A 26236-nucleotide genomic window follows, 5' to 3' on the forward strand; every position below is an offset into this window, starting at 1 on the left:
CAAAACTTAACTCAGAATATAAAACAGGTAATCTATACTTTCAGATTTGATAATAGTTATACATTTGTCTACCTTTTCTTTTTGAAGTTCTTACAAAATGTTCGGCTTAATAATCTTCGATGTTGAGGTTACCCCTATAGAGTACCCCGGACTTCGCTAAAATGGCACTAAAGAACAGCGTCCGCCGCCCAAAGTCCAGTTACATATGTTTCTAGACCAATTAATATCAAGTCCAATTGCCATAAATCTCATTCCAAATACCAATTAACTACAGCTTGCTTAAATAAAGAAGAAGACGATATCTTCTATAATGAAGAATACATAAGTTAAGTCTCTACTCCACGATATTACGTGTTCAATCCCGATCGACATAGCTACGCCGCTTAACCCTTATATTCTACCCATAGAAGTGTATGTCCTCCAACACGTGTAACCACCAGCAACTCCTTCAACTTTCTATTTCCCATTTCCTATTTCTCGCCCAGTCCTTTTCCTGAATTTATCAACCTCATCTTGAACAAGTAAACAAACACACCAATAAATCTTCAAAATGCCATCTGCACCACCAGTCCCCGCTTACTTCCTCAGCGCCGGTACCGTCGTCCTAGGTCTACACTGCTTTCTGCGCCCGCGACAAGAATACGGGCGCTTCGGCCTCCCACTAGAACAAGCCGCAGCGTCCACTAAAAAGAAGCGCGATTCTTCTTCCACCACTGCTGGCGAGGGCACTGTATCCCCGCTAATCCACCTAAAAGGCATCCGCGAAATCACCTACGGTCTTGCACTCGCAGCACTTAAATACCAAGGCCACGATGATGCTGTAACGGCTGTAGCGGGTGTTGTTTCGCTTGCGGGATTAGGTGATGGTATTGTTATTTTATTGAATACGGGAGAGGAGTTTAGACATAAGGCGTTTGGACATATCGGCTTTGGTATTGTTATCGGGGGTTGGTCACTTTGGCGGGCGCTCGATACTGGACTTCTTCCGGGGCTTCGTTAATTAGCACGATCCTTAGCGACCTACTTGCTAAGTTTCGGGGGCTATAGAGCTCAGATTACGGAACCTCTACGCATACACATGGTACTCACATTTGATCTATAATGGACAATAAGTATTTAGCGACGGAAAATCATATGTATTTTATTCGACTCTATGTTCCCCCTGGGATTTCGCACTTATTATCAACCGAGCTAATTAGAAGGAATGCTTTCCACGGATCCCTCGGTCATTAGTGTCAGGCACAGGCACGGCAATGAAGACAATCCTACAGAACCCCGCGATTCTTTGTACCCCGACCGAACACCTACCTGGATGGGTACCCGGAAGCGGCCTAGCGAGCTTACATCCACTGCTCTGAAGGGCCTAAACCTGGGGAAATTGGGGTATTGCGGAGGTATTATGAAGTCATATGAAAATATCCTAGTTAGGGAACTCATTTGAGATTGGTTACCAAACTTACCATATAAAAAGATGTTATAACTTGAGTTGCGGTAACATTGTTGCTCTCTCCGCCATTTGTTCTTGTACCTCATTCACATATGAGGTACATGAGTAGTTACCGCTAGGTTCTTACTGCAATTGTTTGTTTCCGAGTAGGTAGCCATGAAGATCGCTTGCAGTTATGTTGCTGGTGTTCTAGTACTTGCTACTAGAACCACTGCTGCAACTGACTATACAGGATATGTAAACCCTCTCGTGGGTACGGAGGGTACCGTCCCTGGCACGGCTTTTAACGCTGGCAATATCTTCCCGGGAGCTACTCTTCCCTTCGGCGCAGTTAAAGTCGGCGTTGATACTACTTGGTACGCATACTCATCATATGTGCAGGCATTATGCTAATCGATAGAATAGCTTTAACACATCGTGTAAGTCGAAACCCGGCATCTAAATTTCTACTCTACTTATGCACGCCCAGTCTCTGCCAATGGCGGCTACACACCTGATGGGAACGTAACCGCAATTACCATGCTCCACGAGAGTGGCACAGGCGGGCCACCCACCTACGGACTTATACCGCAAATGCCCCTCACAACACTTGAAGGCGTCAATGTCTTAGACAACTTGACGTATATGCAGCCAAGAGTCGCCGAAGATGTAGCGAATGTCGGATACTATAAGACTCAATTGCAAAACGGGGTCACGGCTGAAATGAGCTCTAGTATGCACGCTGGGATTGTGAAATATACATATCCTAAGGATGCAGATGGTCGATATATCCTTGTCGATCTCAGCCATTCCCTTCCGAGTGGTGGATCGAAGGAGCAACAGTATAGTAATGGAAAGATTGAGCGCAGTGACAATGGCAGCTGGTATTCTGGATACGGAGTCTATCGAGAGGGGTGGGGTTGGGGTGAGTGATGATTGTTAAATGTCTTGAAGTTGAGACTAATTATTTTTAGGTGGTGATTACCGAGTGTACTTCTGCGCTCAATTCGACTCGGAACCTTCAAACTCTCAATTCTTCTCAGGGAAGGCAACTGATCCATATTGGCCGAACACGACCGACGTCAAAGCGTCATTTATCGACCAGACGTTTATTGAGGGCGGAATTGTGGGATACCAATATGCAGACCGAATTGGCGCCTTGTTCGAGTTTCCCTCCAATGTCTCAACACTGCAATCGAAAATCGGAATCTCTTGGATTTCGGCTGATAAGGCGTGTCAATTCCTTGACGAAATCCCAAATTGGGACCTAGAAGAAGTTAGGGGTGCCGCTGAAGATAAATGGAACTCGGACGTGTTTTCCAAGATTGAAATCTCGACAACGAATGAAACTCAGCTAGATATGTTTTACACCGCAATGTACCATGCACACCTACTTCCCTCAAATCGAACCGGAGAGAACCCTTACTGGGACTCCGGCGAGCCGTATTATGACGACTTTTACACAATCTGGGATACCTTCAGATGTCTCAACCCCCTCCTTACTCTTATCCAACCAAAGGCGCAAACAGAAATCGTTAGATCATTAATAGATATTTGGCGATTCGAGAGATTCATGCCAGATGGACGAAGCCACAATTTCAACGGCAGAGTACAAGGTGGTTCCAACTCCGATAATGTCCTTGCCGACGCGTATGTGAAGGGCCTTAAAGACGGTATCAATTGGACAGATGGCTATGCAGCTATGAAAACCAACGCCGAAGTACAACCTTATAATAACTTTGACTTCGAGGATCCGACTGGAAGTACTAAGGAAGGCCGCGGTGCACTTAATGATTGGAAACAATATGGTTATGTGACACCGTCGCAGGGCAGATGTCTTAGCAAGACTGTGGAATACTCATTGAACGACTTTTCGCTGTCGCAAGTCGCTAGGGGAGAGGCGCCGGAAGATGCGGTAAAATATCTCAATCGTTCAGCGTAAGTATTATACGATTTAATCGGCAGATCGAGGAAACAGTATTACTAACTCGATTGATAGTGGTTGGCAGAGAACATGGGCGGCCGACGTATCATCCCTGAACTTCACCGGATTCCTTGCACCTACCTATCCGAACGGAAGCTATCAAGACTACGATCCGTTATCTTGCGGTGCTTGTGAATGGAGTAGTATAAGCTACGAAGGTGTCCCGTAAGTCTCATCTCACGACTCAACCAGCGGTCACACACTAACAATTAATTCCACAGTTGGGAGTACTCCTGGACCATTCCCTTTGACATGGAAACTCTCATATCTCTCATGGGAGGCATTGAAAAGGCCGAATCTAGACTAGACACAATGTTTATCCCTGGTCTTTCAAGATCCAACCAAGGTGGGAACAGCATCGGTTCAACGATTTTCAATCCTGGTAACGAACCAAGTTTCATGACACCTTTCTTATACCACTACTTCCCACAGCGACAGCATAAATCAGTCCAGCGCTCACGCGAAGTCGTTGATCAGTACTACAACACGGGCCGCTCGGGTATTCCAGGGAATGATGACGCGGGCGCGATGAGCAGCTGGTTGATCTGGAACATGATCGGTTTGTACCCCGTCGTTACACAACCGGTATACTTAGTTCTGGCCCCGCGAATTGAGAACACTACTTTGAGACTTGGGGATAGCGGTGCGGTTTTGAATATCAGAGCGACGGGATTGGATAAGGGACCGTATGTTCAGAGTCTTAAGGTAAATGGCCAGGATTGGAATAAGAATTGGATAAGTCATGAAGATATTGTTAGGTCAGGTGGACAAGATAGCTTGTTGGAATTTGAATTGGGCGCTGATAGGACGGCGTGGGATACTGGTGATGTGCCGCCTAGCCCTGGCCATGTAGTACTGTAGTGCTTCACTCTAGATATAAGAGCGAACCTCACTGGATTGGTTACTACCCAATTCACATAATGCAAGTATCCATTTAGCATGGGTGAAATTCGCTTTGCGATTCTTAATATCAAGCTTTTTATATCAAATCCCATTCAATTGATCCATCTAATTCCCACCAAGCCTCATCCTAGGCGCCGGCCCGCCCCTCTTAGGTTCCTTACCCCCTCGCCCCAGCACACCCCCAAGCGACGACGCAATAGCCTGAATCTCACCAAACCCCAAACTCGCGATCTCCAGCGCAATCAACGTGCTCTGCGCGGACTCAAACGTCGCGCGCACGGTCTGCACACTGCCATTTAATCCCGGTGCAACGAGCAACACAGTCCCGTCTTCGACGGATCGGCTGTCGAGGACTGCGAAACAGGTTGATCCGTCGAGTTGGCGTGATACGTCTTCTACGGTCTGCCCTAGGAAGGGCGAGGTGAAGGGTGAGAGGGGAGGTTTTGATGCCACGGTCGGAGGGGGGCTGGAAGGGGAGGTTATGATTGCTAGGGAGGGCGCGCTGTTTGGTGCGGATTTGAGACTCCCGGCTTGGGCTTCGCGGAGGAAGGTTTCTATTACCTTTATCGCTGGTGTTAGGAGGCTTAGGTATATAGGGAGGTGGGTAAGTGGGGATGAGATGGATTGACTCGATGCTCACCGGAATCGGTATGTCTGCTATGCAGTAAACTGGGAAGATAGGCATTATATCTGAAATCAATATTGGTTTATATATAAATCGTAAAGGACATATGTTGAGTTTCTTCTCTCTAGAGGCGATGCATGGAAATGTAGAAGAGCAGATCCACTGATGGACGAAGCCGTTGGAGGCGGCGAAGGTAGTATTGGGAGGATCACTATTGGAATTAAGAGGGTCCTCACCACGCTAATTGGACGTTCGTTACTAGTCCCATTGCCAAGTTATGTTAGTAATGTCTATTAAGGCTGTATGAGTTATAAGACCGTCTGAATAGAAGCGCTTTTTACTATGGTAGCAATGGTGTAGTATTAGCCCCTTGATAAGCAGGGCTCCTTATATAGCGAATAAACATCTTATCACTTATATCATCAAACGGCCACACGCTTAAACGTATTTTCTGGAAGAGTCAATTCTCTTGTGGCCGATCTATTATAAAGTAAAGACAATGATTAAAAGCCAACGAAAGACTCCTAGGTATCCCTCAAACTCCCGTCTTCCGATCCTTCCTATAGCATCGCAAACGGGGCAATTCTCTAGGGTGTTGACAACGTAACCATGTCATTCAAATAACTTGGCGATAAGCCTTATAGGGCTTCGCAAATGAGGTGTCCAACTCGAACCCCCGGATGGCCCTTGTTTTGGTGGATTCTGTCGTTTGGCCAGTCACTCAGCCAGACCCTCAAAATGAGAGGGACCATCCACGGAAAGTCTCCATTTGGATCGGGTATTAGTTCGACAAATTTGCAATTGGTGCCGTAGAAGATCTTCGGGTTCCTCGCAGCTTGCTCTTTGGTGGGCACATGGTGTTCTCTTCGGGCGGTGTAGTTAATGAGCCAGAGTGTTTCTAGCCCAGGTATACCGCACCTGTCCATATATTGGATCACTACATCGAAATCCAGCCGAGTGGTACGTCCTCCGTTAGGTCCTGGGTCGTAGAACGGTATGCCGATGTTCCTGATTCCCCGATACCCATAATGCGTTGACCCAATCTGAACACTAGAATTAAGCTCGGGAACAGTCATAACATTCTGTTGGTCAAGGGCGTTAAAGCAGAAGAGGTCCTGGTAGGGCAACACCATACAGTAACAAGGAGGAAGAGGATCTCGATAGTCGCAGGGGACAACAGTCGTCGCCGGCATCGCGATTTCGTTTTCAAGCCAGTCTCTGGAAAGGTGTTGGTTGCCAGCCTTTACATGGTCGTTTCTAATAGCTTCCCAGTACTTAGTCTTAAAGACCCGCTCCACTGTAATAGAAGAGATTAGTAATCGAATTTTGGAGAGGGTGTCTTGAAGACAGAAAGCTAATTCGTTTAACTAAGATAAAAAATTCTCACTCTCTGAGCAAATACAAGGGCGCAATGGATGGCTGAGGATTATTTACTAGTTTGGCGCGATTCGCGGCAAGCGAACCACAAGTGCTCATCGATTAAGTACGTCGATGGATTATGTTGTGGGACGTATCGAGGCCCTCTAAATGTATGGTCTCCGGTTCTGGGTTGGTCAACGAGGCCCGGCAATGTTAACTGGTAAGTAAACCACCCACTGGGGTTTCTGCGCTGGAAGAAGTGAACTCCTGGTTTATTTGGGCGCATGGCAAATTCCCAGATCATGTCCCTTAGCTCGATTGGAAGCTTAGGGAATAGATGAAACTCTTCTGGCATGTTGGGCAGCTGGAAAGGAAGAGAATGAAGCGTATAGGCGGATTTCGATGGTTTCTCCCCGAGTGCGAATGTTGAAGATTTCTCAGGGGACTAGAATAATAAGGATATTGTGAAAGTATGTCGGAGTCAAAAGTTAGATGGATTAATTCCAGCCTGGGAATACCCAGATACACATATATAAAAACCAACCACACTCCTTCCCAGTGCGATGATTGACAATGCCATGTGTATAATTACAATTATAGAGTATTATCAAAGGACAATTGCCTTGTATAAACAAACGTAATTGAAAGAATTACAGCTTTCTTTGATCCACATCTGCGGGCGTACTGTACGTACCTAGTTAGTTGCATGGGTAGATAACTAGTATGCGGAAAGGGGGTAAAGCGGCTTTCACACTGTTCAAAGAGGCCCAAGGTAGAGAAAAGAATCTGTTTGTTCGCAATTTTAGGCACTGGTAAAAGACAATGCTCGAATTGAGCCACCTAGCTCCTTAGTGGCGTAATTGAAGATGCCGAAACGGTAGCCCATAAAGTAAGCCCAGTTAGTCTGCATCGCATACGGAGTCCCAAGTTGCGTAAACTTTTCGCCGTCAACACTGTATGAGAAGTTAGCCGCGTAGCTGCCACTCGCACGCGCATCTAATGATGCTCGAAGCCATATGGTCTTGTCACTAGGGATCTCCGTTGCCGTTGCGATTATGGTTCCGTTGCTCGTCGTGTTCCATGCAGACTCTTCCTGCGTGAGATTATGCACTGTGGCCAAAGTATAATCTTGTCCGTCTCGGTGTATTCCGATGTAGGCAGTGCGATCACGGAAGGCCGCGAGACCAAATCGATCACCATCTGCCATCTTGCTGAAATCAACCTGTAGAGTACCAACTGGGAATTCGCCGTGAACGCGGTGCGTTAACGTGTTTCGCGCTGCGTATAAATCGCTCGTTATTGTTGCGGTAGATAGAGTCACACCACCATCCCCAACGCTATACTTAGTTTCGTCTGGGTTGTGATTCCATTCCCAGTCCGGGCTTAGGGAATTACCGTCGAATATATCCGTGCGGGTCCAGTCGCGCACAGTCTTTACGGGAAGCGGCGCCGGGTAAGATGAACCCCATCCGCCGGCCCCATCAGTGACGAAGGAAGGGAAGCCGTCGTCTTCCCACTGGACTGGAGCTAAAACTGGAATACGCCCATTCGGATATGCCCATGTGAAGCTCATGTAATACCAGTCACCCGTAGAGGCTTGGATGAGACTCCCTTGGTGTGGTGCCCCACCACCTGCCAAAGGCGACTTAACGTTGTCGACCAGTATCTTACTTTTGTAAGGGCCCCAAGGGCTTTCAGACTTCCAGATATATGTAATATCGCCGGGGTGGTCGTCAAGGATGTAATAGAATCCGTCCTTTTTGTATATACGATTCCCCTCAATACCGTCCTTGCCTACATCGGAGGCGCTGAAAACATGCTTGCTTTCCACTTGACTGAGCCCATCCGTAGATAATTGCGCGACTGATACATCTGTGGACCCATAGACCACGTACATGGTATCGTCGTCGTCTATTAGGAGACCGCAATCGTAATAACATGTCCCTCCAGGAAGAACAGCGGCTCGAGTCCACGGTCCCGAAACATCCTTTGCGGTGTAGATATAAGTGTACCAGAAGTCGACGCAGCCAATCCAGTACCACAATCCATTACTTTCGCGGAATCTCATGGTTGAAGCCCAGGTACCCCCTCTATACGCGTGGCCGTTAGTCAAATTGTACTTTTCCCCGAAGTCGAGAGTAGGTACGGAGTGGCCAATAAACTCCCAATTGACCAGGTCGGCGGACCTCAGAATAGGGGCGCCGGGGCTGTAGTGCATATTCGAGGCGGAGAAATAGTATAATCCATCGGGACCGACAGATACATCATTATCGGCGAAATCCTCGTACACCACAGGATTCTGAAATGTGTCTGCTCGTTTCTGGATCGAATTTGTATCAACGTTCGGGAGCTTCGACCCGAGGCTGGCTTGAAGCAAGCCGTAAAATAGGAATAAATATTTCGCCTGCATTTTTACTACTTGCGCGACTCGGAATAATTGTAGTGCTTAGTGATACTAGAACATCATCCCCTGCCAAAATGCGAAAACAAAAAGACTTTCGCATCTTCGACAGCAGTTCTCCCCATGATTTATAGACATTGTCACAAGAGAAAAGGGCATATTATTTGATGTAACATCTTCTATCAAAGGAGGTTCTCCTACCGAGGTCGTATCGTGAATGGTCTTAAGAGGTCAACGATGCCTGCGAAGCTTTCCTGATTAGGCGTTAATTGCTAGGATGTGGTTGAGTCCCCTATATTTTTACTAGGTCATACTGCCATCTTATAGGTGCTTATACCTACCTAGGTAGTTTGCTACATGCTGACTGGTACGTTTGGTGCTCTTCAATTCGTATAAACTCGTACAAATTCGTAACTGAATCGTATAAAATCTAATTGCAACTTCAGGTGTATGTATACGGCAAGCTCTGTCATCATCAGCTTGCATCGCTTTGATTTTAGGAACTTCAATCAAACAGATTGGTGTACGTGGTTATTGGTTTAGTTATTCGAAGTCACTAAGATGTGGCGGGAGCGCAAGACATAAAAACATTGTAAACTCTAGCGGGTTTAATGGAGGATTTAGTAACCGTTGAGGATGAAAATATGGCAAAGAGAATAAGAGAGAGAAAGAGAGGATAGGGTTCCTAGAATTATGTAATCGTACCTGTAATTGATCATAAGAAGTCTCGTGTCCTTTCTCTGTTTTATTAGGGCTCTTATTCCGGGGCGGTTAAACTACCTAGGTATTGTCTCTGGTAAACACAGGCTAAGAAATTATGGATTTAGGGCGGGGTTAAGTAGGTCAAGTAAGACTCTGGGGATTATTAGCGTCCGGATCTCGAAACATGACGTTTGTTCTAGTAGAAGAATCTATGGTTGGATGTTGTCTCGAAGACAGGAATATAGAGACGGGTAGGACTAACCCGAGATATATAATAGAATGGAATATTTTCAAGGTTTCTAGGCTTGAAGATGTCGTGATAAGGAAACCAAGTTTTGCTTTACGATAATGAAAAGTCCTAGCATAAGGTCTCATCGTGCGGATCTGTGCCGAGATACCTACCTAGGTACTGTAGTACTAGATGCCTAGGTATGGATAAGAATAGTGTGGATAAGGATAAGGATAGAATAAGCCTATACTTGATAGGCTGACCTTATTCTGATATTTACACGCGTATCCATAATTTTGTGAAGGTGGAAATTGGGAATTGCGTAATGCTTGGGGGTTTATAGATGATAGTTGATATCGAACGAGCCTTCCATGTTTCCTACGTGTTTCTCGGTCAAATACAAGAAACACATACAAAGTTTGGGCAGTCGCGATCGTACTAGGACAAGGATGCCGGGGTAAATCTCCAGCCCGGGATTCTTAAATCGTGGGGGCCCCAGAATCGCGTGAGCCAATGGAATGAGCCAGCGGCGTAGCAAGCCCCGGAACGTGTACCCAAGAGCCTGTAAATTCGGCGAAATATTGTACCTAGGTACATTATGTAGGTACCGTACTTTAGCTTTAGTTGCGCCTAAACACGCCTAAACACCAAATGCCTGCTGTACCTGCCGCCTACCTGCCGCCAACCTTTGGCCCATCTCTTATCTCTCTTTTTTCCCCTTCCAAGGTTCCCTCCAGCTGCGAGGCTCTCGCCTCGAATCATTCCGCGTTGAGCCGCAGCCTAGGAATTCCTGCATTTTAGTGGCCGGAAGAATTACTTTGAAGCACTAGACAATTTTTCCCGAGCCTATTTTCATCAGATTGCTCTCCCTCGTTTGTACAGCTACGTACCCGACTTTGCGACTTGGACCACTTCAGCTTTGTAAATAGTGGAGGCTTGTATAAATTCAACCGGCTCAATCCTCGCGATGCCTCCCACGATACTTTCCCACGAACACATGACCTAATCGATCGAGACTCTCGTCCATTCCTCTATAATTCTACGCGATACATTCAATTCCATCAATGCGCCCGCCGTTGCTTGTTGTCCCTTTTCTAAAATAACCGTTTCCCCCCGATCGATCCCCAGTCCCGAGACGTCTGCCATGAAGAGCTTATTGTTCGAGATAATCCGGATATTGCGCTATTCATAGTTGGCCTTACAAGTCATTCGGTATACACCTCGGGCCCGGAATCCTACCACCGTTCACGCCAGGACATCGTCCCTCAGGGCGCCATGGCGACAGTCCAACAACTTCATCCGTCGCCAACGCCGACCTGCTCTCTTGGCAACAGTGGCGCGACAATGTCGGCTACCGATATAGACATTGATCGGTCCTCGCGCTCGTCACCCACAAACGGAATGAAGACTACCAGCGGATTGCAAAAGGGTGATACCAGAACGGTGGTCATTATATACGGCCCTGGACAAGATAGCATAGTTTCCGTCTTCGCTGACGTCCTGGGCAAGCCTTACCGGATGGCCGACAGCTTCCAAGGCATAACGTCTTTAGAACAAGAACTTGTACTTGGAATATCACTCGAAAGCGCCAAAATCGACATTTCTTCGCGAAATCGAGATGCCATGGTTGCGATAAACGCTCACTGTATTAATCTCGGAATGCCCCCGGATATCTATATATCCGCCCAATGCGACTATGAATTCTTATATCCCGAAAAGCCCTTCTCCCGTCGGGACTTGGCTCGGTTCATCTCCTTCACTCTTGGCCAGATCAATCATCATGATTCACTTATGTCAAAACCACGCACTTATTTCATTTCAACCACCTTTCCTGATGTCCGGGCTGCACTCCCTAATATAGATATTCTCACGGTCGGCGCTGATGCTGTAGAACTACGTGTTGATCTTCTCAAGGAACCTTTGAGTGATGGAGGCTTCGCGGCGATACCAAGTCTAAGTTACGTCGGCGAGCAGGTGATGCTGCTGCGCCAGAGAACTGAACTGCCCATCATCTTCACCACGAGGTGTACGAGAGAAAATGGCCGTTTCCCTATGGATAATCCCGACCTGTACTACGATTATCTCTTCCGAGCCATTCAATGGGGTGTCGAATATATCGACGTTGAGCTTTGGTTACCGGAACATATCCGTCGAAAACTATATGAGAAACGTGGCAGTAGTCGCATTATGTCCGCTTTCCACGACTTCTCTGGCACTTTCAAATGGCCCTCCCCTCAGGCAGAATCCATCTTCCTCGAGTCCCGAAAATACGCTGATATCATAAAGATGATATCAATTATCAATGATCAAAACGAGAATTTTGAACTGGAATATTTCCGTTCTAAAATTCGAGCCGAGTACCCGGGTTCGCCCCCTCTTTCCGCTGTCAACATGGGGGAAACTGGCCAGATTTCAAGAACACTCAATAAAGTCTTCACGCCCATCACCCACCCTCTCCTTCCGATCATTGCTGCGCCAGGTCAGCTGAGTGCTGCCGAAATCAACGCTGCCTTGTCAACGCTTGGCCAGCTTCCGAAGAAGAGCATCTACGGAATTAGCAGTCCATTCTCTCGTATCGCAACACCTTACGCGCCTTTTTATGAAAAGTGCTTCAATGAGCTTGGTTTGCCTCACCAATTTGCCGTTATGGAAAGACATTCAAAAGGCCCCAATTGTGTAGAAGCCCTGTGCAACCAAAAATTCTTCGGAGGGGCATATCTAAGTCCGTCGGTATCCCTAACGAGTCTTATGCAAAATAGTTCCTTCTTCGAAAGCCTCAATAATGGGTCTGGACCAACACTTACTGAAGCAGCCCGTACGATTGGCATGGTTGATACAATTGTTGTCCAATCCGGGTCATCGTCCCCGTCACCTTCAGCCCCTCCTATGACACCTTCAAGTTCTAATCTCAGCACCGACACATCTCTTGGCTCCGGAGCAAATACCGTTGAAGGACTACCTCCAAATTCCTCTTTGGTATTTGACAACGCAAATTGGCGTGGCATCGTCAGTACATTGACGCGCGACCTTGCGCCATCTGCTTACTCTGGCCGCGCCGCGGTTGTCCTCGCCACAAATGCAGACGATGCGGCGGCTGCCATGTATGCACTGAGGGCGCTTCGCATTGGCAAGGTGTACACGGCAGGGTTCAAGACACCTGTTAGTCTGACTCGCGGTCTTGAAGTTGAACCCTTTAACAGCTTAGAGGGTCTCCAACAAGCGAGAATAGTACGTAATAGTCCATTCGTGATTATCTCTGCCTTGGGGCCTGAGAAATCCAATATCGTGGGAATGCTTGTACGCGTATTTGGGGGATCGCGGGGCTCCTCGACACAAATTCGCAAGGTTTTCCTAGATCTTGCGGATGGTCCAAGGAAAGGGGACCCTAGCATAGTCGCAGAGCAGAGTGGCTTCGCGGCGTATGGCGTGGCCGATACGACGGCCTTCACCACCGTGGAAACTCTAAGATTGCTCGTTGGCCAGAATGTGCCGTACAGCTTTGTACGGCTAGCGAATGGCCAGGGAATGTTTTAATGGGATCGCATATATATACCCCTGGGAGAAGTGGCCGGATTTTATTTTTGAATATGTAGCGTTGGGGTCTGGATATATGCGAACATGTATGAAGCGGTTAGATGAGTTCTTTGGTTTAGACGGACTAATCGAGAACGCATCTCACGGGGACTCCCTGAAGTCAAGGAGACTATTCACCTTTGGCTATTCCAATGTGTACCATTTGCATCACACCCCTTTTTTTGCTCTTCGCTTTGATGCCTGCGGGTTCTCGCTCATAAGCATGTTACAAATGAGGGGCATAGATCCCATGATTGTACTCACTGCAAGTAAGAGGTCTATGAACCTCTCGGGCGAACGGAGAGGTGGCTGTACGGAAAGTACTCTCACCGCATATCTAGATCTGTGGCTTATTGTAGCTGTGTATATCCAAGATTCACGTCGTCGAACTTCGATGACCCCTGTCGCCAAAATTCTGTACCACCATACTCTTTTTATAGAGGGTCTTACTAAAGCACAGCCTACTTGAGTAGCCCAGGCATCTCGGAGTTTTGTTAAAATCCGGGAGGTGGTTTTCGTCTACTGCGACATCGCATCAGGATCCGGATCGATTCTCCGGGTGGCTGCTGAAATGAGTAATCATTTTGTGAACGTGGGGAGAACATCATTATCATGAATTTCAGAAAAAGCCGCGTAAGGTCGGCTACTTGCGGGTAAGCCCTTATGACTGACTCTGATTCACATGATGCTGAAACCTACGGGTACCTGAGTTGGTGCATCGGACGACGAGAAGATCTCGAGGATAGCGTGGAAGATTCGTAAGACATGCTGATATGACACGCTCGATTAACGCTATCTGTGCGTCACAGAAGATTCGCGTCGGGGCCCGAATATCAGGTCATATAGTTTATAAAACACTTTAGAGGACGAAGTCATATGCAGCCGCCCGCGGAAAAGGGTAACATATCTCAAGGTAGTGTGGAGAGGGCCTCACGTGCTACCATGATCATCCCGAATTTCTCGCCTTTCTATAGGTAGATCATTAATTCTATCGATTTCTTGAAATAGATAGGGCAACACTTTTGCGTCTGGGTGTCGGTACTTGTATTACGGGTGTGACATGTCAATGTTGCACGTCGCCGCTAGACAAGACGGGTCCGGGGTTATCCTAATGCCCGGATCTGTCACTAACCTAGGACAACGGCCGAGGAGGACTAAAAGCCGCATAACTCGAGCAAGGAGCCGCATGAAAGACTCGTCTCATATCTAGTAGATTTGGTTGACGTTGGGATACCCAAATTTCTAAAGGTCAAAAAGAGGTAATATGTCCGAATATCCCTTATTGTGCCTTAAAAGGAAGATTATCACTCGTATAAAGGCATACACTTATACACTTTAGGATAATATGTCTCAATACTAACCTATATTGCGTAGGAAAATATGTAAATGGCGAAATACTTTCGCTATATTGAGAAAAAAGAGGGGCATTCGGGTCTTTTAGCGGCGAGTATTAAACCGGCAGCTTCATATCCCTGCTTTAGTAATTCTCGGAATGCACACCTACATCTTCTTCCGAGGTGAATAATTACCCCAGAAGTCTAAATGATTAGATACACGATATCTATGCCTCCTGTATGGTGCGTGCTACCTATATCATAACTACGATCTATATGATTTACGATCTAGTCATACTCTACATGATGTGGAGGTGGAGCTCCTCCGCCTTGAGAGACGCCCTCGATAACTACATACATACATGACAAGAACCCGAAAAATACGAACCGGGTTCATCCCTCTCTATTTATCTGGGGGTATCTGCTGTAGGTCGAATGGGACCTATAATATACCTAATCGACCCGCCGCCGTCTACTCGGGTGCTTCCAGGCGTTGACATGTGGACGCACAAGCCCTAGATTCCGCTGCTTCCATGCTGTCGGTATCCGTCCTGAGCAGGGCATTCATTCTACCGGATCCAATAAGACGTTTCCAGATCATGATAATCTGAATCTACTTGAAAATGGTTCGAGTTTCGCCACCTCAGCCGTATATCTCCGTGCTCGCAGTTGGTGTTGCAGAAATCAATGCTCCAGCTTGCCCAATCCTGGCGGTAGAAGCTTCTATCGTTCACCGGTATGGTAGATCGAATACCTATCTTATCCTAGCCTACGAACTCACGGAAAAACTTATGAAACACTGTATAATCAGCTATCATCGTAGCTTTCTCCTGAATGGGCTACCTGGTTATGCTGCACCCTGAAATTTCGCTTTGTCCTTCGAAGAATTTTTTTCTTCACTACTGCAAGGGGAAAATGGGTATCTAAATTGACACCGGCGGGAAAAACATGGCCGGAGGAATCCCAAATTCCTTAACTTAAGACCGAAGCAGAACCTCCAACATGCAAAAGCACCCAGGTTTGGTGAGCAAGGTGAACGAAGAAGCTGTCCCAATATCGTTAGCGTATGGCGATCCGATTCAAGGATTCAATGCTAGGTGGATTATGACAGATGACAGAAGGATCTGTCCGTAATTTAGACTTTGCGCATTTCAAAAAGCTGTAGGGGCTTTTGTTAGACTGTTTTTTTTTTCTTACTTCTTATGTGTGTTAGATGGGATCGACGTAAAAAGGCTCGTGTGCTTGCATATCATTCACTAGTTGTTGCAGAATGCTAGCAACTTCTATAGCATATCACCAGTTCAAGCCTCCCATCCGCCCATATAGGAGAGAGCCAGTGTTTTTAGAGAATGCTGAGTATACCCAGTCAGCGATATCTATGATCTGGGTTAGCCTTGATTGTGGCTTCTGCCACTTCGTCACCCTCCCGGTCGAAGATCATCTGAAGATCAGACCAGATGTGGTCTATTGATTGGACATACGTCAAGCCAATAGGTGAGACTTGCTTCGACCTACCAGCCTACTGAGGTGTGCGGTGTACATCAATTTTTTTCAACTGCTTCAAATCCACTGATCTTTTTCTTCTCGGGGGAACTCAGCGTCAAGCCAACATATGCGTAAACGAGTCGCATTCCGAGTAGCTTAAGCCACAAAAAGACTCGAGTTAAACGACAGGTCACAACGACAATTAACATGAAATGCCGATGAGTCTTTTTTTTCTCCTTCATTATCTAGAAGTAGTTAGCTAAATGAAAAATGGCCATATATAGTACATATTTGGTTACTACCTACTTATTTGAATTCTAGTAACTATCATGGAGATCATCAGAGTCGCCGCAGTGTCAAAGTTACTAAGTTACTAAGTGAGTAAGGCTTTTACAGTAGGATGAGGTTGTCAAGTCGGCGCTTCCACGGTTTCGAATGGCTAGGGTGCGCTAATAATTAGGTCTAGGGAGGGTTCCAGGGAGGCCATTAGGGAAGGCTTTCTATTGGCGCGCAACTAGAGTATCCCGTCCTGGCACGTGGTATACTTGCAAAAAGAGTTGGAGTTCCCCTCTTTTTCCCCGTATCACACTCCTCACCCTCCACCTTAACGGTACCTCCAACTCTTTCCAGGTCTATTCCTCCGTCCTTCTCCGCCCCTGTATAACCCTCCCCCATGCAATCTTTTCCAGCTAAACAGTTAACTGTTAGCGGTTAGCAGTTAGGTGTCAAGCTGAGAGGATGGATCATATGGATCATAGTAACAGCGAACGGCCCCTCCTATTAAGGGGCGGATTGAAGTCTGCAAGAACCCCTTTTCGGTGTCTTTCCGACTGCTTGGTCCGACATCATAGCCAATACATGATCCTAGCCCCCCCTAATTAACCTTCCCAGTTCCCTGCAACTTTCCCCAGTTGCCCCCGTAAGGTCCCGCAAGCTACAAGGGCCACACGAGCCGACCGGATTGACATAGTACGTCCCATAGTATACACTACTACATCGTACTAAAGCAGGACCATGCTAAAAGCAGGTCAGGTCTCTTTTTTATTTTATTTCAATTTTTTTTTTTTTGCGGAGGATGCCATACAAGCATACAAGGAACAGGGGACAGGGGTAGTTATTAGCAGGGCTTTATACGCCCTAAACCCCAATCGTTCCCATGTCCTTTTCCTCCTACATTCTACATCTTCAGCGTCTTGTCTTGTCCTGTCTCGTCTTGTCTCTCTCCGCACGAATCTAAATCTCTATACCCCATCCAATCCCATTCCTTTCTCATCTTTATTCGAGGACCACAAATTTCTGCAATGCCTTGCGCGGCCTTAGCCCGTTAATTCTTTCTTATTAGTTCGTTCTCCGTCGACTCTTTCTCCATGTCCCCAAATTCTAGAGACACAGAAATACTTTTTATTGGACGTGTCAGTACCTGTAATAGGTATTGTATTGTATATCACAGCAATATGCAACGACCACTATAACGCCATACCAACGTAGGAACTTCGAGTTAAAAGAGCCAACAACAATAACAACAACTGTATTGGCAATAGGGAAGGATGAGAGGGCTATTCATTATCCAACGAAAGCCTCTATTCTAGTAGAGAGAAGAGAGAAGAGACGAGGAGAAAAGAAACGATAGACAAAAAGAACACACGAATTTGATGTGGTCTCCCACACCGCGACGCTTTTCGGCTCCTAACATTCGGAGACCCTTACACGAAACAAAGTAGGCATCCAGGGCCCATTTACTCAATTCTCATTTGATCTATTCATCTATCTCTACTCGAGTCGGTAATCATGAGTGTTGCACCTCACCCTGGAATTCAACCCATCATCATGTCGCGACCTCAGGTCGGCATAGAACGACTACCAAGTCGCCGCATGGGCAATGAACCTCGAGAAGCAATGAACTGCAAGTCATGTCGGAAGCGGAAGGTAAGGCTCACTTCAGGCTAGCAGCGTCGCATCTAATTAGCCGAATTGCCTTCTTCATCTAACAAATGACGTTCTTCATATAGATTAAATGCAATCGGCTACGTCCGTCCTGCGAAGCTTGCCAAGTTTTCCAATGTCCCTGCGTCTATGGTGGGTAGCCCGGCTATTCTCCGCTTACGGAGGCTTCCCTCCCTAGGGTGGAGTCAACAACAGGGCTGACGATTTCACTTGGTGTTTTTACAGATGCTGTACCAAAGAAACGAGGTCCGAAAACAGATGTGTTAGAAGCATTATTAAAAAGGGTTGATGGTTTGGAAGCCCAACTTAAAGACAGGAAATCGGACGGATCAGAACCCTCACAAATTATTGCGGACGACACCTCTTCTAACGGCGGATCGGCAACGGGCGAGTCAACCTCTGAACCGAGAACAAAACGCCCTGCCCTGGACACATCTCGAGCAAGAGATGCAGGTACGGAATCTGCCGTGTACTCACCCACCGTTACAGAATCTTCCCCTGGCGTACGGATAGACGCCGTTCTTGATACTTATTTTACTCGTTTCCACGCGAAGCCATACCATATCCTCGATGAATCTACCGTGCGACAACGTTTACAACTCAACCAATTACCCACCTATCTTATCAATGCCATTTATGCGCTTGCTGCTAGGTTTGCCTCCATGTCGTGACAAAACATATATCAAATTACTAAGACACTATTAGATATACGGCTCATCCCTCTGGGTATCAATCGGCTGTCAAGCTTAGTGAGGATTACGCTCTACGATCAAGAAGTGAAATTGATACGGATGAACCATCCATCGATGCGCTTCAAGCCCTTCTTCTCCTTGTCACTGCCTTTACGGCAACAGGCAAGGGGAAGAAGGCGTATATGCTCCTAAGTATGTCCCTGAATGCCAATGGTTTTTATGGTTAGTGTAATCAGCAGATCCGGGTACTAATAGCATTTTAGCAACCGCCATTGGCATGGCTATGGCCTTAGAGTTACACCGTGAAGTCGATTTACACACCCGTATCACCACCGTGGAACGCGAAATGAGACGTCGCTTATTCTGGACGTGTTACCTACTCGATAGGTTCGTTGCCTGCGGCTCAAAACGCCCGTGTCTCATCAGCGACAATACAATTCTTCTGCGCCTCCCATGCTGGTCCCCAGGACCATCTACCTTGCCGGTTGAAGGCGATTTCTTTCAAAATGGATCAAACCTTCAACACTTACAAGGGAATGGGAGAAAATCCCAAGGGAGTAGCGGTCTGATTATCGATATTAGCCGCATTTTAGGAAACACCAACAGATACCTTGCAGCGGGCGGTGTTAAAGGCGATTCTCATTTCCCCTGGCATGCGCTCTCCGAACTATCGAAGATCAGACAAGACCTCGACATATGGGCCTCTGGAACCGATGATGTTTTCTCAAGCGTTGATACCCTTTTCGGCCAACCAGATTCGTCGGTTCTCGTTCTTAGCAAACTTATCTACCACTTGATTCACTGTCTCATATATAGGCCCTTCCTACCGATTGACCTTGCAGAACTAGCAGGAACGGGTCAACACCAATCTTGGCAAATAGAGGCCACCAACATTTGTTTCCTACATGCCAACGCGATCGCCGAGTTGGTCGAATTGGGTAAGCAGATGGCATCAATCGAATGGCCCGCTTTTGTTGGATATTGCATCTGTACCGCCGGCACAGTTCATATTCATGGCGCACACTATAACAAAAGCGGGGGCGGTGAAGGTATGGGTGTGCTGTCATCCTCATCGGAGTTCCTTTCCCGAGAAATGCAGCAATTAAATGAGCTGAGCTGTACGTGGGCCAGCGTACAGCATCAACGCGACACTTTGCAAAGCATATACCATGCCCACGCCGAGCTAGTTAAGAGCATCGCAAATAGCTCAATGCGTTACTCACCTACTTTCAACCTAGAAGATTTCTTTGATCGCTACTCGAATATCGGCGGATCAGCACGTCCATTTACATTTAATGCTGCAAATCTTACACTATCGGACGTCGTCGTCGAACCTGTTGCAGATCAATCATTTAGAGGATCTGATTTATATGCTCTTCACATGAATGGAGACTCGGAACGGCCAGGTTTGAAACGGAAGATTTCAGGTCTTACGCGAAAGCGGCCTGATATGAGGAGCCTAACACCAGTAAATACGGCTCATAATGGGCCGTTAACTTCCGGGCTGCCTACACCTAGCGCCCATAACCGTCATTTCTCCTTCTCAACAGCCCCTCATTCCGCACCAATACTTCAAAACTCCAACACACTCCCTCTTCACCAAGAGGGTCTCCCTACAAATACCGCTCAAGTCCCCCAACGAAGAGAATCGGCCGATGATCAGGCCGCTAGCGTCGCTGCGGTAGCGGCGGCTGCAGCTGCGGGATTCGAAGCTGTAGCTCACCAACAATCACAACAACATATGGAAGCGATGCCGACCTCCGCTTTCTCGCCATCTTATCATTATGCAACGCCTAGTCCGAGCGGGGATAACGAAAGCAGTCTTGGTGTCGCTAGCTATGACCCGATGTTTGGTACTGTACCAACTAATACTTTCTCCTCTCCCACACCGTGGCAAGGAGTAGAAGACCATCGCAAGCAAGCTTATGTGGTCGCATCGAGCTCGGATCCAAGGGCTCATCACGACAGTCCGGCTACCGCACCCGGAGAAGAAAAGGATCCATTCTTGAGTTTGCTAGAACAGCTAGCTGAGAATGAACATGCGATAGGACATGGGAAGGAGCTTGATTTCTTCCTTGCAGGGGTGCAGGGGTAAACTTACAGGGTATTACCCCACGTAATGCATACCCGTTATAGTGGCTACCGTCTATAATTACAGAACAAAATAGCGATTGGGTTAAGGCTCTGTTATAGGATTTATACTTATCTCTTGTATTACAACCCGATATGGCTTAACAATGCCATCATCTTAGGGGATGATTCAGCTCTTAAGTATGTAACAGCTAAGAGATACGGCATTTATGAGCGTTATATATATCACCGCGCAATATTTTATTGGATTTAGGACTTGGATTTGGGAACGATGTAGCGAGGCGAACCTGTATTTATAGCGGGTAAGGAAAAAGGATGGATGGAAGGGATTGGAGGGGGGTTATCGCTTGCGGTATACACGAAGACCCATGAAGCGATTAAAGGATGAATCAGGTGCCTAGTTGTGTTTAGAACTAGGTAGGCAGGACAGCTTAGTCTGTTGGATATGAATTGATGGTGTGAATGAAGTATGTTGTGGCTTTAAAATGCGTGAGATGGTGTAGCCTGGCGCCCTGGCCCTACAGCTGCGCTGCTTTAGCGCCCCGACTCCGCTAAAAGCCTAGCCTGCGACGGCTCTTTAGGGGAGAGATGCGACCAACCGAGACACACCTAACAGAAGACAGCAGATATCAACCGCTTCGACGCACCTGTTTGTCTATTTTTTTAAAATAAAAAATAAGAATCGATTTACAAGGCCGCGAGGTGTTCATCAAGCACCTAAGTAGGCACTCTTGGTAATCCTTAAACGTTTTATGCTGAGCATTGAGCCTCGTGGGTCTGGTTAAGTAGAGTCCCCTATGCCCCTCATCCCCCCGGCCATCTTAATGGTGCGGGGTACCGAATGTCAGTGGGCGATGTGCTATAATTACCTACCTACAGTGGGTAGAAAAAAGTGTCGTACAACTTTTTTTCTTCCTTCAATAACTTATGCGATTTTATACCTTAATAACTTAATCAATACTATCTTTAAAAATTGAAATAAAATTTAATAAATTGTTTTAACTATTTTTATATATTGTATAGTTTTTTAAAATAATAAAAGTTTATAAATTATATAAAAAACGTTATGTTAAAAATAAGGTATAATATTTATATTAATATTTTATATTAAAATGGTTTTATTTTCTTTAAAAAAAATTCTAAAAATCTAAAAAGCTATCAAATTTATTTCTTACTACTATAGCAGGTATATATAAAGTTTGAGGTATGATTGCTATATAAATATTATGAATTATTACGTTGTAAAGTTGATGAGTTTTGGTGTAAAAATGACGATTATACGACACTTTTTTCGACCCACTGTAGGTACAGGAGGTGTAGCGCCGAGCCTAAGGTTGCTGTGGATTTAGTAGGCCACAGCGCATGGCTGCCTGAAAAAAATAAGAAATAGCGACTTTGTTAGCTAATAGTACTCGCTAAGTCATAGCGGAAGAGCGGTAACGCCTCGTAATTATAGGGCTATATGAACTTATGAGTTGTCTGACTAGCTCTTATTGAGCCATCGACGTAGAAAAATATCGGAATTTGCTTTTACTTGTAACGATGCGAATAGATGTTCGAGTTAATTATATCGGAGAGAATGGTCTAATACTTGATTCATGCTCTTGAGCAAGGGATGTGGGCTCCAGACGGCGGGCACCCTGCCTGAACGTTGTGGTTATCGGGGCTCATACACCTAAGATACTGTACCAATTACTACATCGATCAACATCTCGCAATTTGATTGGTGGACTAAATTTTCCGGCTCGAAGTTACAGCGCTCCCTTTCGCAAAGGGTTCTATATTCATAGTTGAAGACTTCTCGAATCAAAACGTGCGTATATTAAAAAGAAACTATCTCAAACAATGAAACACAGAAGCAAAACCTCCAAAACCTAGGTATTTAGCACTCGAGCCGCCGTTTTCCTGGGTGAGTACTTTCCGTATTGTTGAATACGTGTTGCCTATATCTTCGCTCCCCATAGCATGAAGTCAAGGACCAAGCCAGAAAAATCACGAACATTAGTGGTAGGCAGATCGCTAGAAAGAGGTGGAAGATCGCAGGTCGGAATAGCCAATTTTCCTGGATGTAACCCGCATCTTGCCATTGCAGTACACCGCTTTGAAAGAACGTCTACGAGAAATTAGCTGTGGGATGTTTTGTTTAGGTGTATGGCGTTTACATACCGCGACGAATGTCCCCGGGAGGAATATAAGAGTGACTATGGTGATGATATGCATTGAAGATGTCTCGTTTGCTGATCGAAACGCGATCTTTTCCATATGTGTTGCGGTTTGTTTCGCTTCTTCGGCGTACACTCTGCTCATTTCCAAATTCTTGTATTAGAGAATGTTCTCATACTTAGAGTATTAGCAAAACAGGAGAATGTTGGATCAGAGTATTCACTCACTAGCCTCTTCCCTTCCTCAAGTCTTTGGGTTAGTGACTCAAGCTGTATCCTCCGTGTCTCCATGCAATCAACGGCTGATTGGACCTTTTCCAGAAAAGGAGGTAGATGTTTGGAGCATTCTTCAGGAAATTCGCTCTGTCCCTTTAAGTTTTGGTAGTACATCCGAAGCTCAGCTAAGGCCTTGGAATCTAGTTTTATAACTAGAACTGCTTCTTGTATCCTCTCTCCGATGATATTGAGCCGTTGGAGGTCTTCAAAATTGAAACTTTTTAATATCCGTGAAGGACCAGGCCAGTGTCTAGCAGTGCCAGATCTCCAAAGTTGGCGGGTATTTGACTGCTCATTTGAGTATTCTCCGTTACTATGAATACGGATCAGAGGAAGGCCAGCTTTCTTCAATGTCGATTTCAACACAGCAAGACTACCACTCATACATCTTCTACGGTGGCCGGCGACGTTCTGGTCATTGGCACCGCCATAGGCATATTCATCATCGTCGAAATATGGCTCCCGACCAACAGGGGTTGTCCGAGCCCGAATCAGTGTATTGCGGACCTCATTTTCAAGATCACGGACGAACCAGGGCCAGCTTTCTTGACACCATCGGATATACACCAGGTGAGTCTTTAATGTAAAGAGGAAAGGTTGGGCTATAGAATCTTGCCCTTGGTACCCTGCCGTATCTATTTTTATGGCGTCTTGTATGTTGTTGCTCTTAATGCTGATCCAGAATGCTCGACCGGTCTCCAGATCGAATGCGTGATAGACAGCGGTTTGCCGAATGGACCAAGGATGTTTAGCCTCTTTATCTTTTTTCTGGAGAGCGTAGAAGGTATGTATGGCGCAATTGACTGCCTGAGCGGCCTAGTTTTATCACCCGGAGTCCCCCACAGGCGTGGCTGTCAAATTGGAATTGACACAGAGGTGCATCCACTGCGTCCATGTGGTCGCCAAAAGCATGCATAGAATCCAAGAAAATTGGGTTCACTTGGAGGAAAGTCAATAGAAGCTGTAGCATAGGTAGCGTACAGTTCATGGGGGCTCTCGAATTGTTGGCCTCGATGAATCTATAGCGTCAAGTGAGTAGACGCCAATTATGCATATTTTAAAAATCACGTACACATGTCTGCAGTCCGGATCTTTCCGCATAGAAAGATGTTCCTGCAGATCTTTGTATTTGTGCACATTTTTCGTGCTATAAGCTATCAGATTATCAACAGGAGATCGCGAAGTTGTGTCGTTGAGACACTCACTTTCATCTTTTCGCGCCTTCTCTACAAATACCAATGATGGACGACGGCCGTCGAAAAGAAGACCCTGATTGTCCCAGAGTCGGTAAAGATAGTTTCCCCTCACGCTTGGTGGTACATCGGATGCTTGATATGTTTTCTCGGTCGGATACTTAGCCGCTTGTTCACAGGCAGCTTCTAGCCAGTCGTCTTCATCCATTGATGCCACAGGGAGACTAATACATACCTAGTTTCGTAGTATTTCATTGACGACAAATTGGCATACTTTATGTAGAACTTAAGCTTGATATCTGTTGATTATGTTTTATGGGCGTTCAAGAGTGCCTGAACACAGAATTCCACGTGGCGTCACCGAAGGGGAGGTGCCTATCTAGGTAGGTTACCTAGGTACGCTGATGCCGAGAAAACGCCAGGTTCGCCATAGGATTACTGATCATACAGTACGTAGGCTGCGGGAGCACAGTAGTACAGGTCTACAAGATGATTCTTATCCGATGCAAGTCGATTACTACTAAACACAGACGCTATTGGCGAATATCCTTACCAATGGCGATATACAATAGACTTATCATTTAAAATGCTATGGGAGCCAACCCGCCTCTATTTCAGTTTAGGGAAGGCGATGTTCGGCTGCCTGCATATTGCTAATGTCCACCAAATAAGAAAGCCTCGGCTGTTAGGGCACGCCGAATGAAAGAAAAAGCAAACCAGGTTTTAGCCGAACTCTGCCTGCACTTGTTTAGGATCAAAAGAAGTCCTGTCTCGTAGTTTTTTAACAGCATTGTTATCTGCCTAATTCCGCTATCTGGTTAAACACTAGCATAGAAAGAGTAATGCATGGATGGCGAACGTACATCCTCTCTAGTCCTCTAGGAAGCCAGCTGTTGAAATGCGATGCCCCCACTGGTTTCTATGGAATTAGTATAACAGTACGTCTAAAGTTAGAAGTTTGACTCACCTCGACATTGATATTGTCATCTTGAAAACGCCAACGGAGGAAGGCTACAAGAACGTCCTTACGAAGGTGATAGTCGGAAAAAGTGACGGAATGTGCTAGCGTATGATTCCCATCTTGTGTCGCCATGTTAGGGGATCGTAGGAATATTTAGGTAGAAAAAGCAATTCTTCTACTAAAAAGGATATGAAAAGGCGGACCGAGGCATACTTAAGTTTTTCAAAGATCGTTCCACAGATCGATGTGTAAGGCTGATGAATTTGGCGATTATCGTGATCCTTTAAAGTATACTGTTTCATGTAAATATAGCATGCCGAATGAAATTTCTCATCACATTTGAGTGTATGTGGATAACGGACTGGTTTTGCTTTTGCGGGGCAAGGTTAAAATTACTCAACAAGCCCTATCACTCTAGGCAACAGCAACAAGAGATATATATGTTTACCTACCTACATTGGTCTCAACTCAACCGGCCTTAATAATCTTTCGTAGCTGAATTTAACTACCTAGACAGCGGAAGCTACCTAGTAGTTAAATCTAACGCAAAATGGACAGGTGCGGTAAGCTTATAATATGGGTTTGACCGGTCTTCTATACCGGTTGCGCGTGGCGTGTCGTGCGCCCAACCAATGGGAAGAAGCCTCGATGTCATTGTATAATGGACCCTGGCTTGGCAGACTATGTCATAGGCATGGATAGTATCTTAGATTCCAAGACATCGTGAACATCTCGCGTGTCTTTGCTCCGTTATTGGCCGTTTAGAAATCTCAGCTCGACGGAGTTCAGCTACGCCAAAAAATAGAGGCAATTAGTGATGGTGGCAGTGGCCACCTCCAAGTTGAATCTAATGCCAGATATATCTGCTACCACAAATTACAAGAATATTGGACGAC

At 46.1% G+C, this 26236-nt stretch overlaps 9 protein-coding genes across 9 annotated transcripts; 4 read left to right on the forward strand and 5 right to left on the reverse strand.

The window, feature by feature from the left end:
- Positions 1 to 225: 225 nt before the first annotated feature.
- F4822DRAFT_400560 (uncharacterized protein) lies at positions 226 to 1461 on the forward strand. Its single transcript, XM_051457872.1, has one exon. It carries the CDS (start codon positions 551 to 553, stop codon positions 998 to 1000), a length of 450 nt encoding a protein of 149 aa, XP_051315800.1. The 5' UTR covers positions 226 to 550; the 3' UTR covers positions 1001 to 1461.
- A 61-nt stretch (positions 1462 to 1522) lies between these two features.
- Positions 1523 to 4423, forward strand: F4822DRAFT_221231 (glycoside hydrolase family 92 protein). The gene is made up of 6 exons (XM_051453999.1): positions 1523 to 1803; positions 1853 to 1866; positions 1917 to 2351; positions 2401 to 3364; positions 3426 to 3575; positions 3632 to 4423. Exons 1-6 carry the CDS (start codon positions 1604 to 1606, stop codon positions 4269 to 4271), a joined length of 2403 nt encoding a protein of 800 aa, XP_051315801.1. The 5' UTR covers positions 1523 to 1603; the 3' UTR covers positions 4272 to 4423.
- On the reverse strand, positions 4419 to 4998 carry F4822DRAFT_428374 (uncharacterized protein; the record flags this gene model as incomplete). The annotated part of the gene is made up of 2 exons (XM_051460900.1): positions 4419 to 4874; positions 4954 to 4998. The coding sequence occupies 2 exons, from the start codon at positions 4996 to 4998 to the stop codon at positions 4419 to 4421; spliced, it is 501 nt and encodes a 166-aa protein (XP_051315802.1).
- A 578-nt stretch (positions 4999 to 5576) lies between these two features.
- F4822DRAFT_428375 (uncharacterized protein) lies at positions 5577 to 6652 on the reverse strand (the record flags this gene model as incomplete). The annotated part of the gene is made up of 2 exons (XM_051460901.1): positions 5577 to 6235; positions 6373 to 6652. The coding sequence occupies 2 exons, from the start codon at positions 6650 to 6652 to the stop codon at positions 5577 to 5579; spliced, it is 939 nt and encodes a 312-aa protein (XP_051315803.1).
- A 60-nt stretch (positions 6653 to 6712) lies between these two features.
- On the reverse strand, positions 6713 to 8989 carry F4822DRAFT_221298 (glycoside hydrolase family 43 protein). The gene has a single exon (XM_051454001.1). The coding sequence runs from the start codon at positions 8705 to 8707 to the stop codon at positions 7100 to 7102; it is 1608 nt and encodes a 535-aa protein (XP_051315804.1). The 5' UTR covers positions 8708 to 8989; the 3' UTR covers positions 6713 to 7099.
- A 1915-nt stretch (positions 8990 to 10904) lies between these two features.
- On the forward strand, positions 10905 to 13163 carry F4822DRAFT_437114 (aldolase; the record flags this gene model as incomplete). The annotated part of the gene is made up of 2 exons (XM_051462384.1): positions 10905 to 10930; positions 10964 to 13163. The coding sequence occupies 2 exons, from the start codon at positions 10905 to 10907 to the stop codon at positions 13161 to 13163; spliced, it is 2226 nt and encodes a 741-aa protein (XP_051315805.1).
- Positions 13164 to 17575: 4412 nt separating this feature from the next.
- F4822DRAFT_221371 (uncharacterized protein) lies at positions 17576 to 21149 on the forward strand. The gene is made up of 5 exons (XM_051454002.1): positions 17576 to 17947; positions 18031 to 18097; positions 18191 to 18617; positions 18671 to 18849; positions 18921 to 21149. The coding sequence occupies exons 1-5, from the start codon at positions 17810 to 17812 to the stop codon at positions 20750 to 20752; spliced, it is 2643 nt and encodes an 880-aa protein (XP_051315806.1). The 5' UTR covers positions 17576 to 17809; the 3' UTR covers positions 20753 to 21149.
- A 1481-nt stretch (positions 21150 to 22630) lies between these two features.
- F4822DRAFT_428379 (uncharacterized protein) lies at positions 22631 to 24587 on the reverse strand (the record flags this gene model as incomplete). Its single annotated transcript, XM_051460902.1, has 6 exons — positions 22631 to 22861; positions 22915 to 23064; positions 23139 to 23954; positions 24016 to 24205; positions 24259 to 24340; positions 24392 to 24587. 6 exons carry the CDS (start codon positions 24585 to 24587, stop codon positions 22631 to 22633), a joined length of 1665 nt encoding a protein of 554 aa, XP_051315807.1.
- A 347-nt stretch (positions 24588 to 24934) lies between these two features.
- Positions 24935 to 25850, reverse strand: F4822DRAFT_400579 (uncharacterized protein). The gene is made up of 3 exons (XM_051457874.1): positions 25347 to 25850; positions 25243 to 25298; positions 24935 to 25180 (listed from the first exon to the last, which is right to left on the reverse strand). Exons 1-3 carry the CDS (start codon positions 25470 to 25472, stop codon positions 25033 to 25035), a joined length of 330 nt encoding a protein of 109 aa, XP_051315808.1. The 5' UTR covers positions 25473 to 25850; the 3' UTR covers positions 24935 to 25032.
- Positions 25851 to 26236: the final 386 nt, after the last annotated feature.

The sequence above is a fragment of the Hypoxylon trugodes genome (assembly GCF_022578975.1).
Source record: "Hypoxylon trugodes strain CBS 135444 unplaced genomic scaffold F4822scaffold_4, whole genome shotgun sequence".
Lineage (NCBI taxonomy): Eukaryota > Fungi > Ascomycota > Sordariomycetes > Xylariales > Hypoxylaceae > Hypoxylon > Hypoxylon trugodes.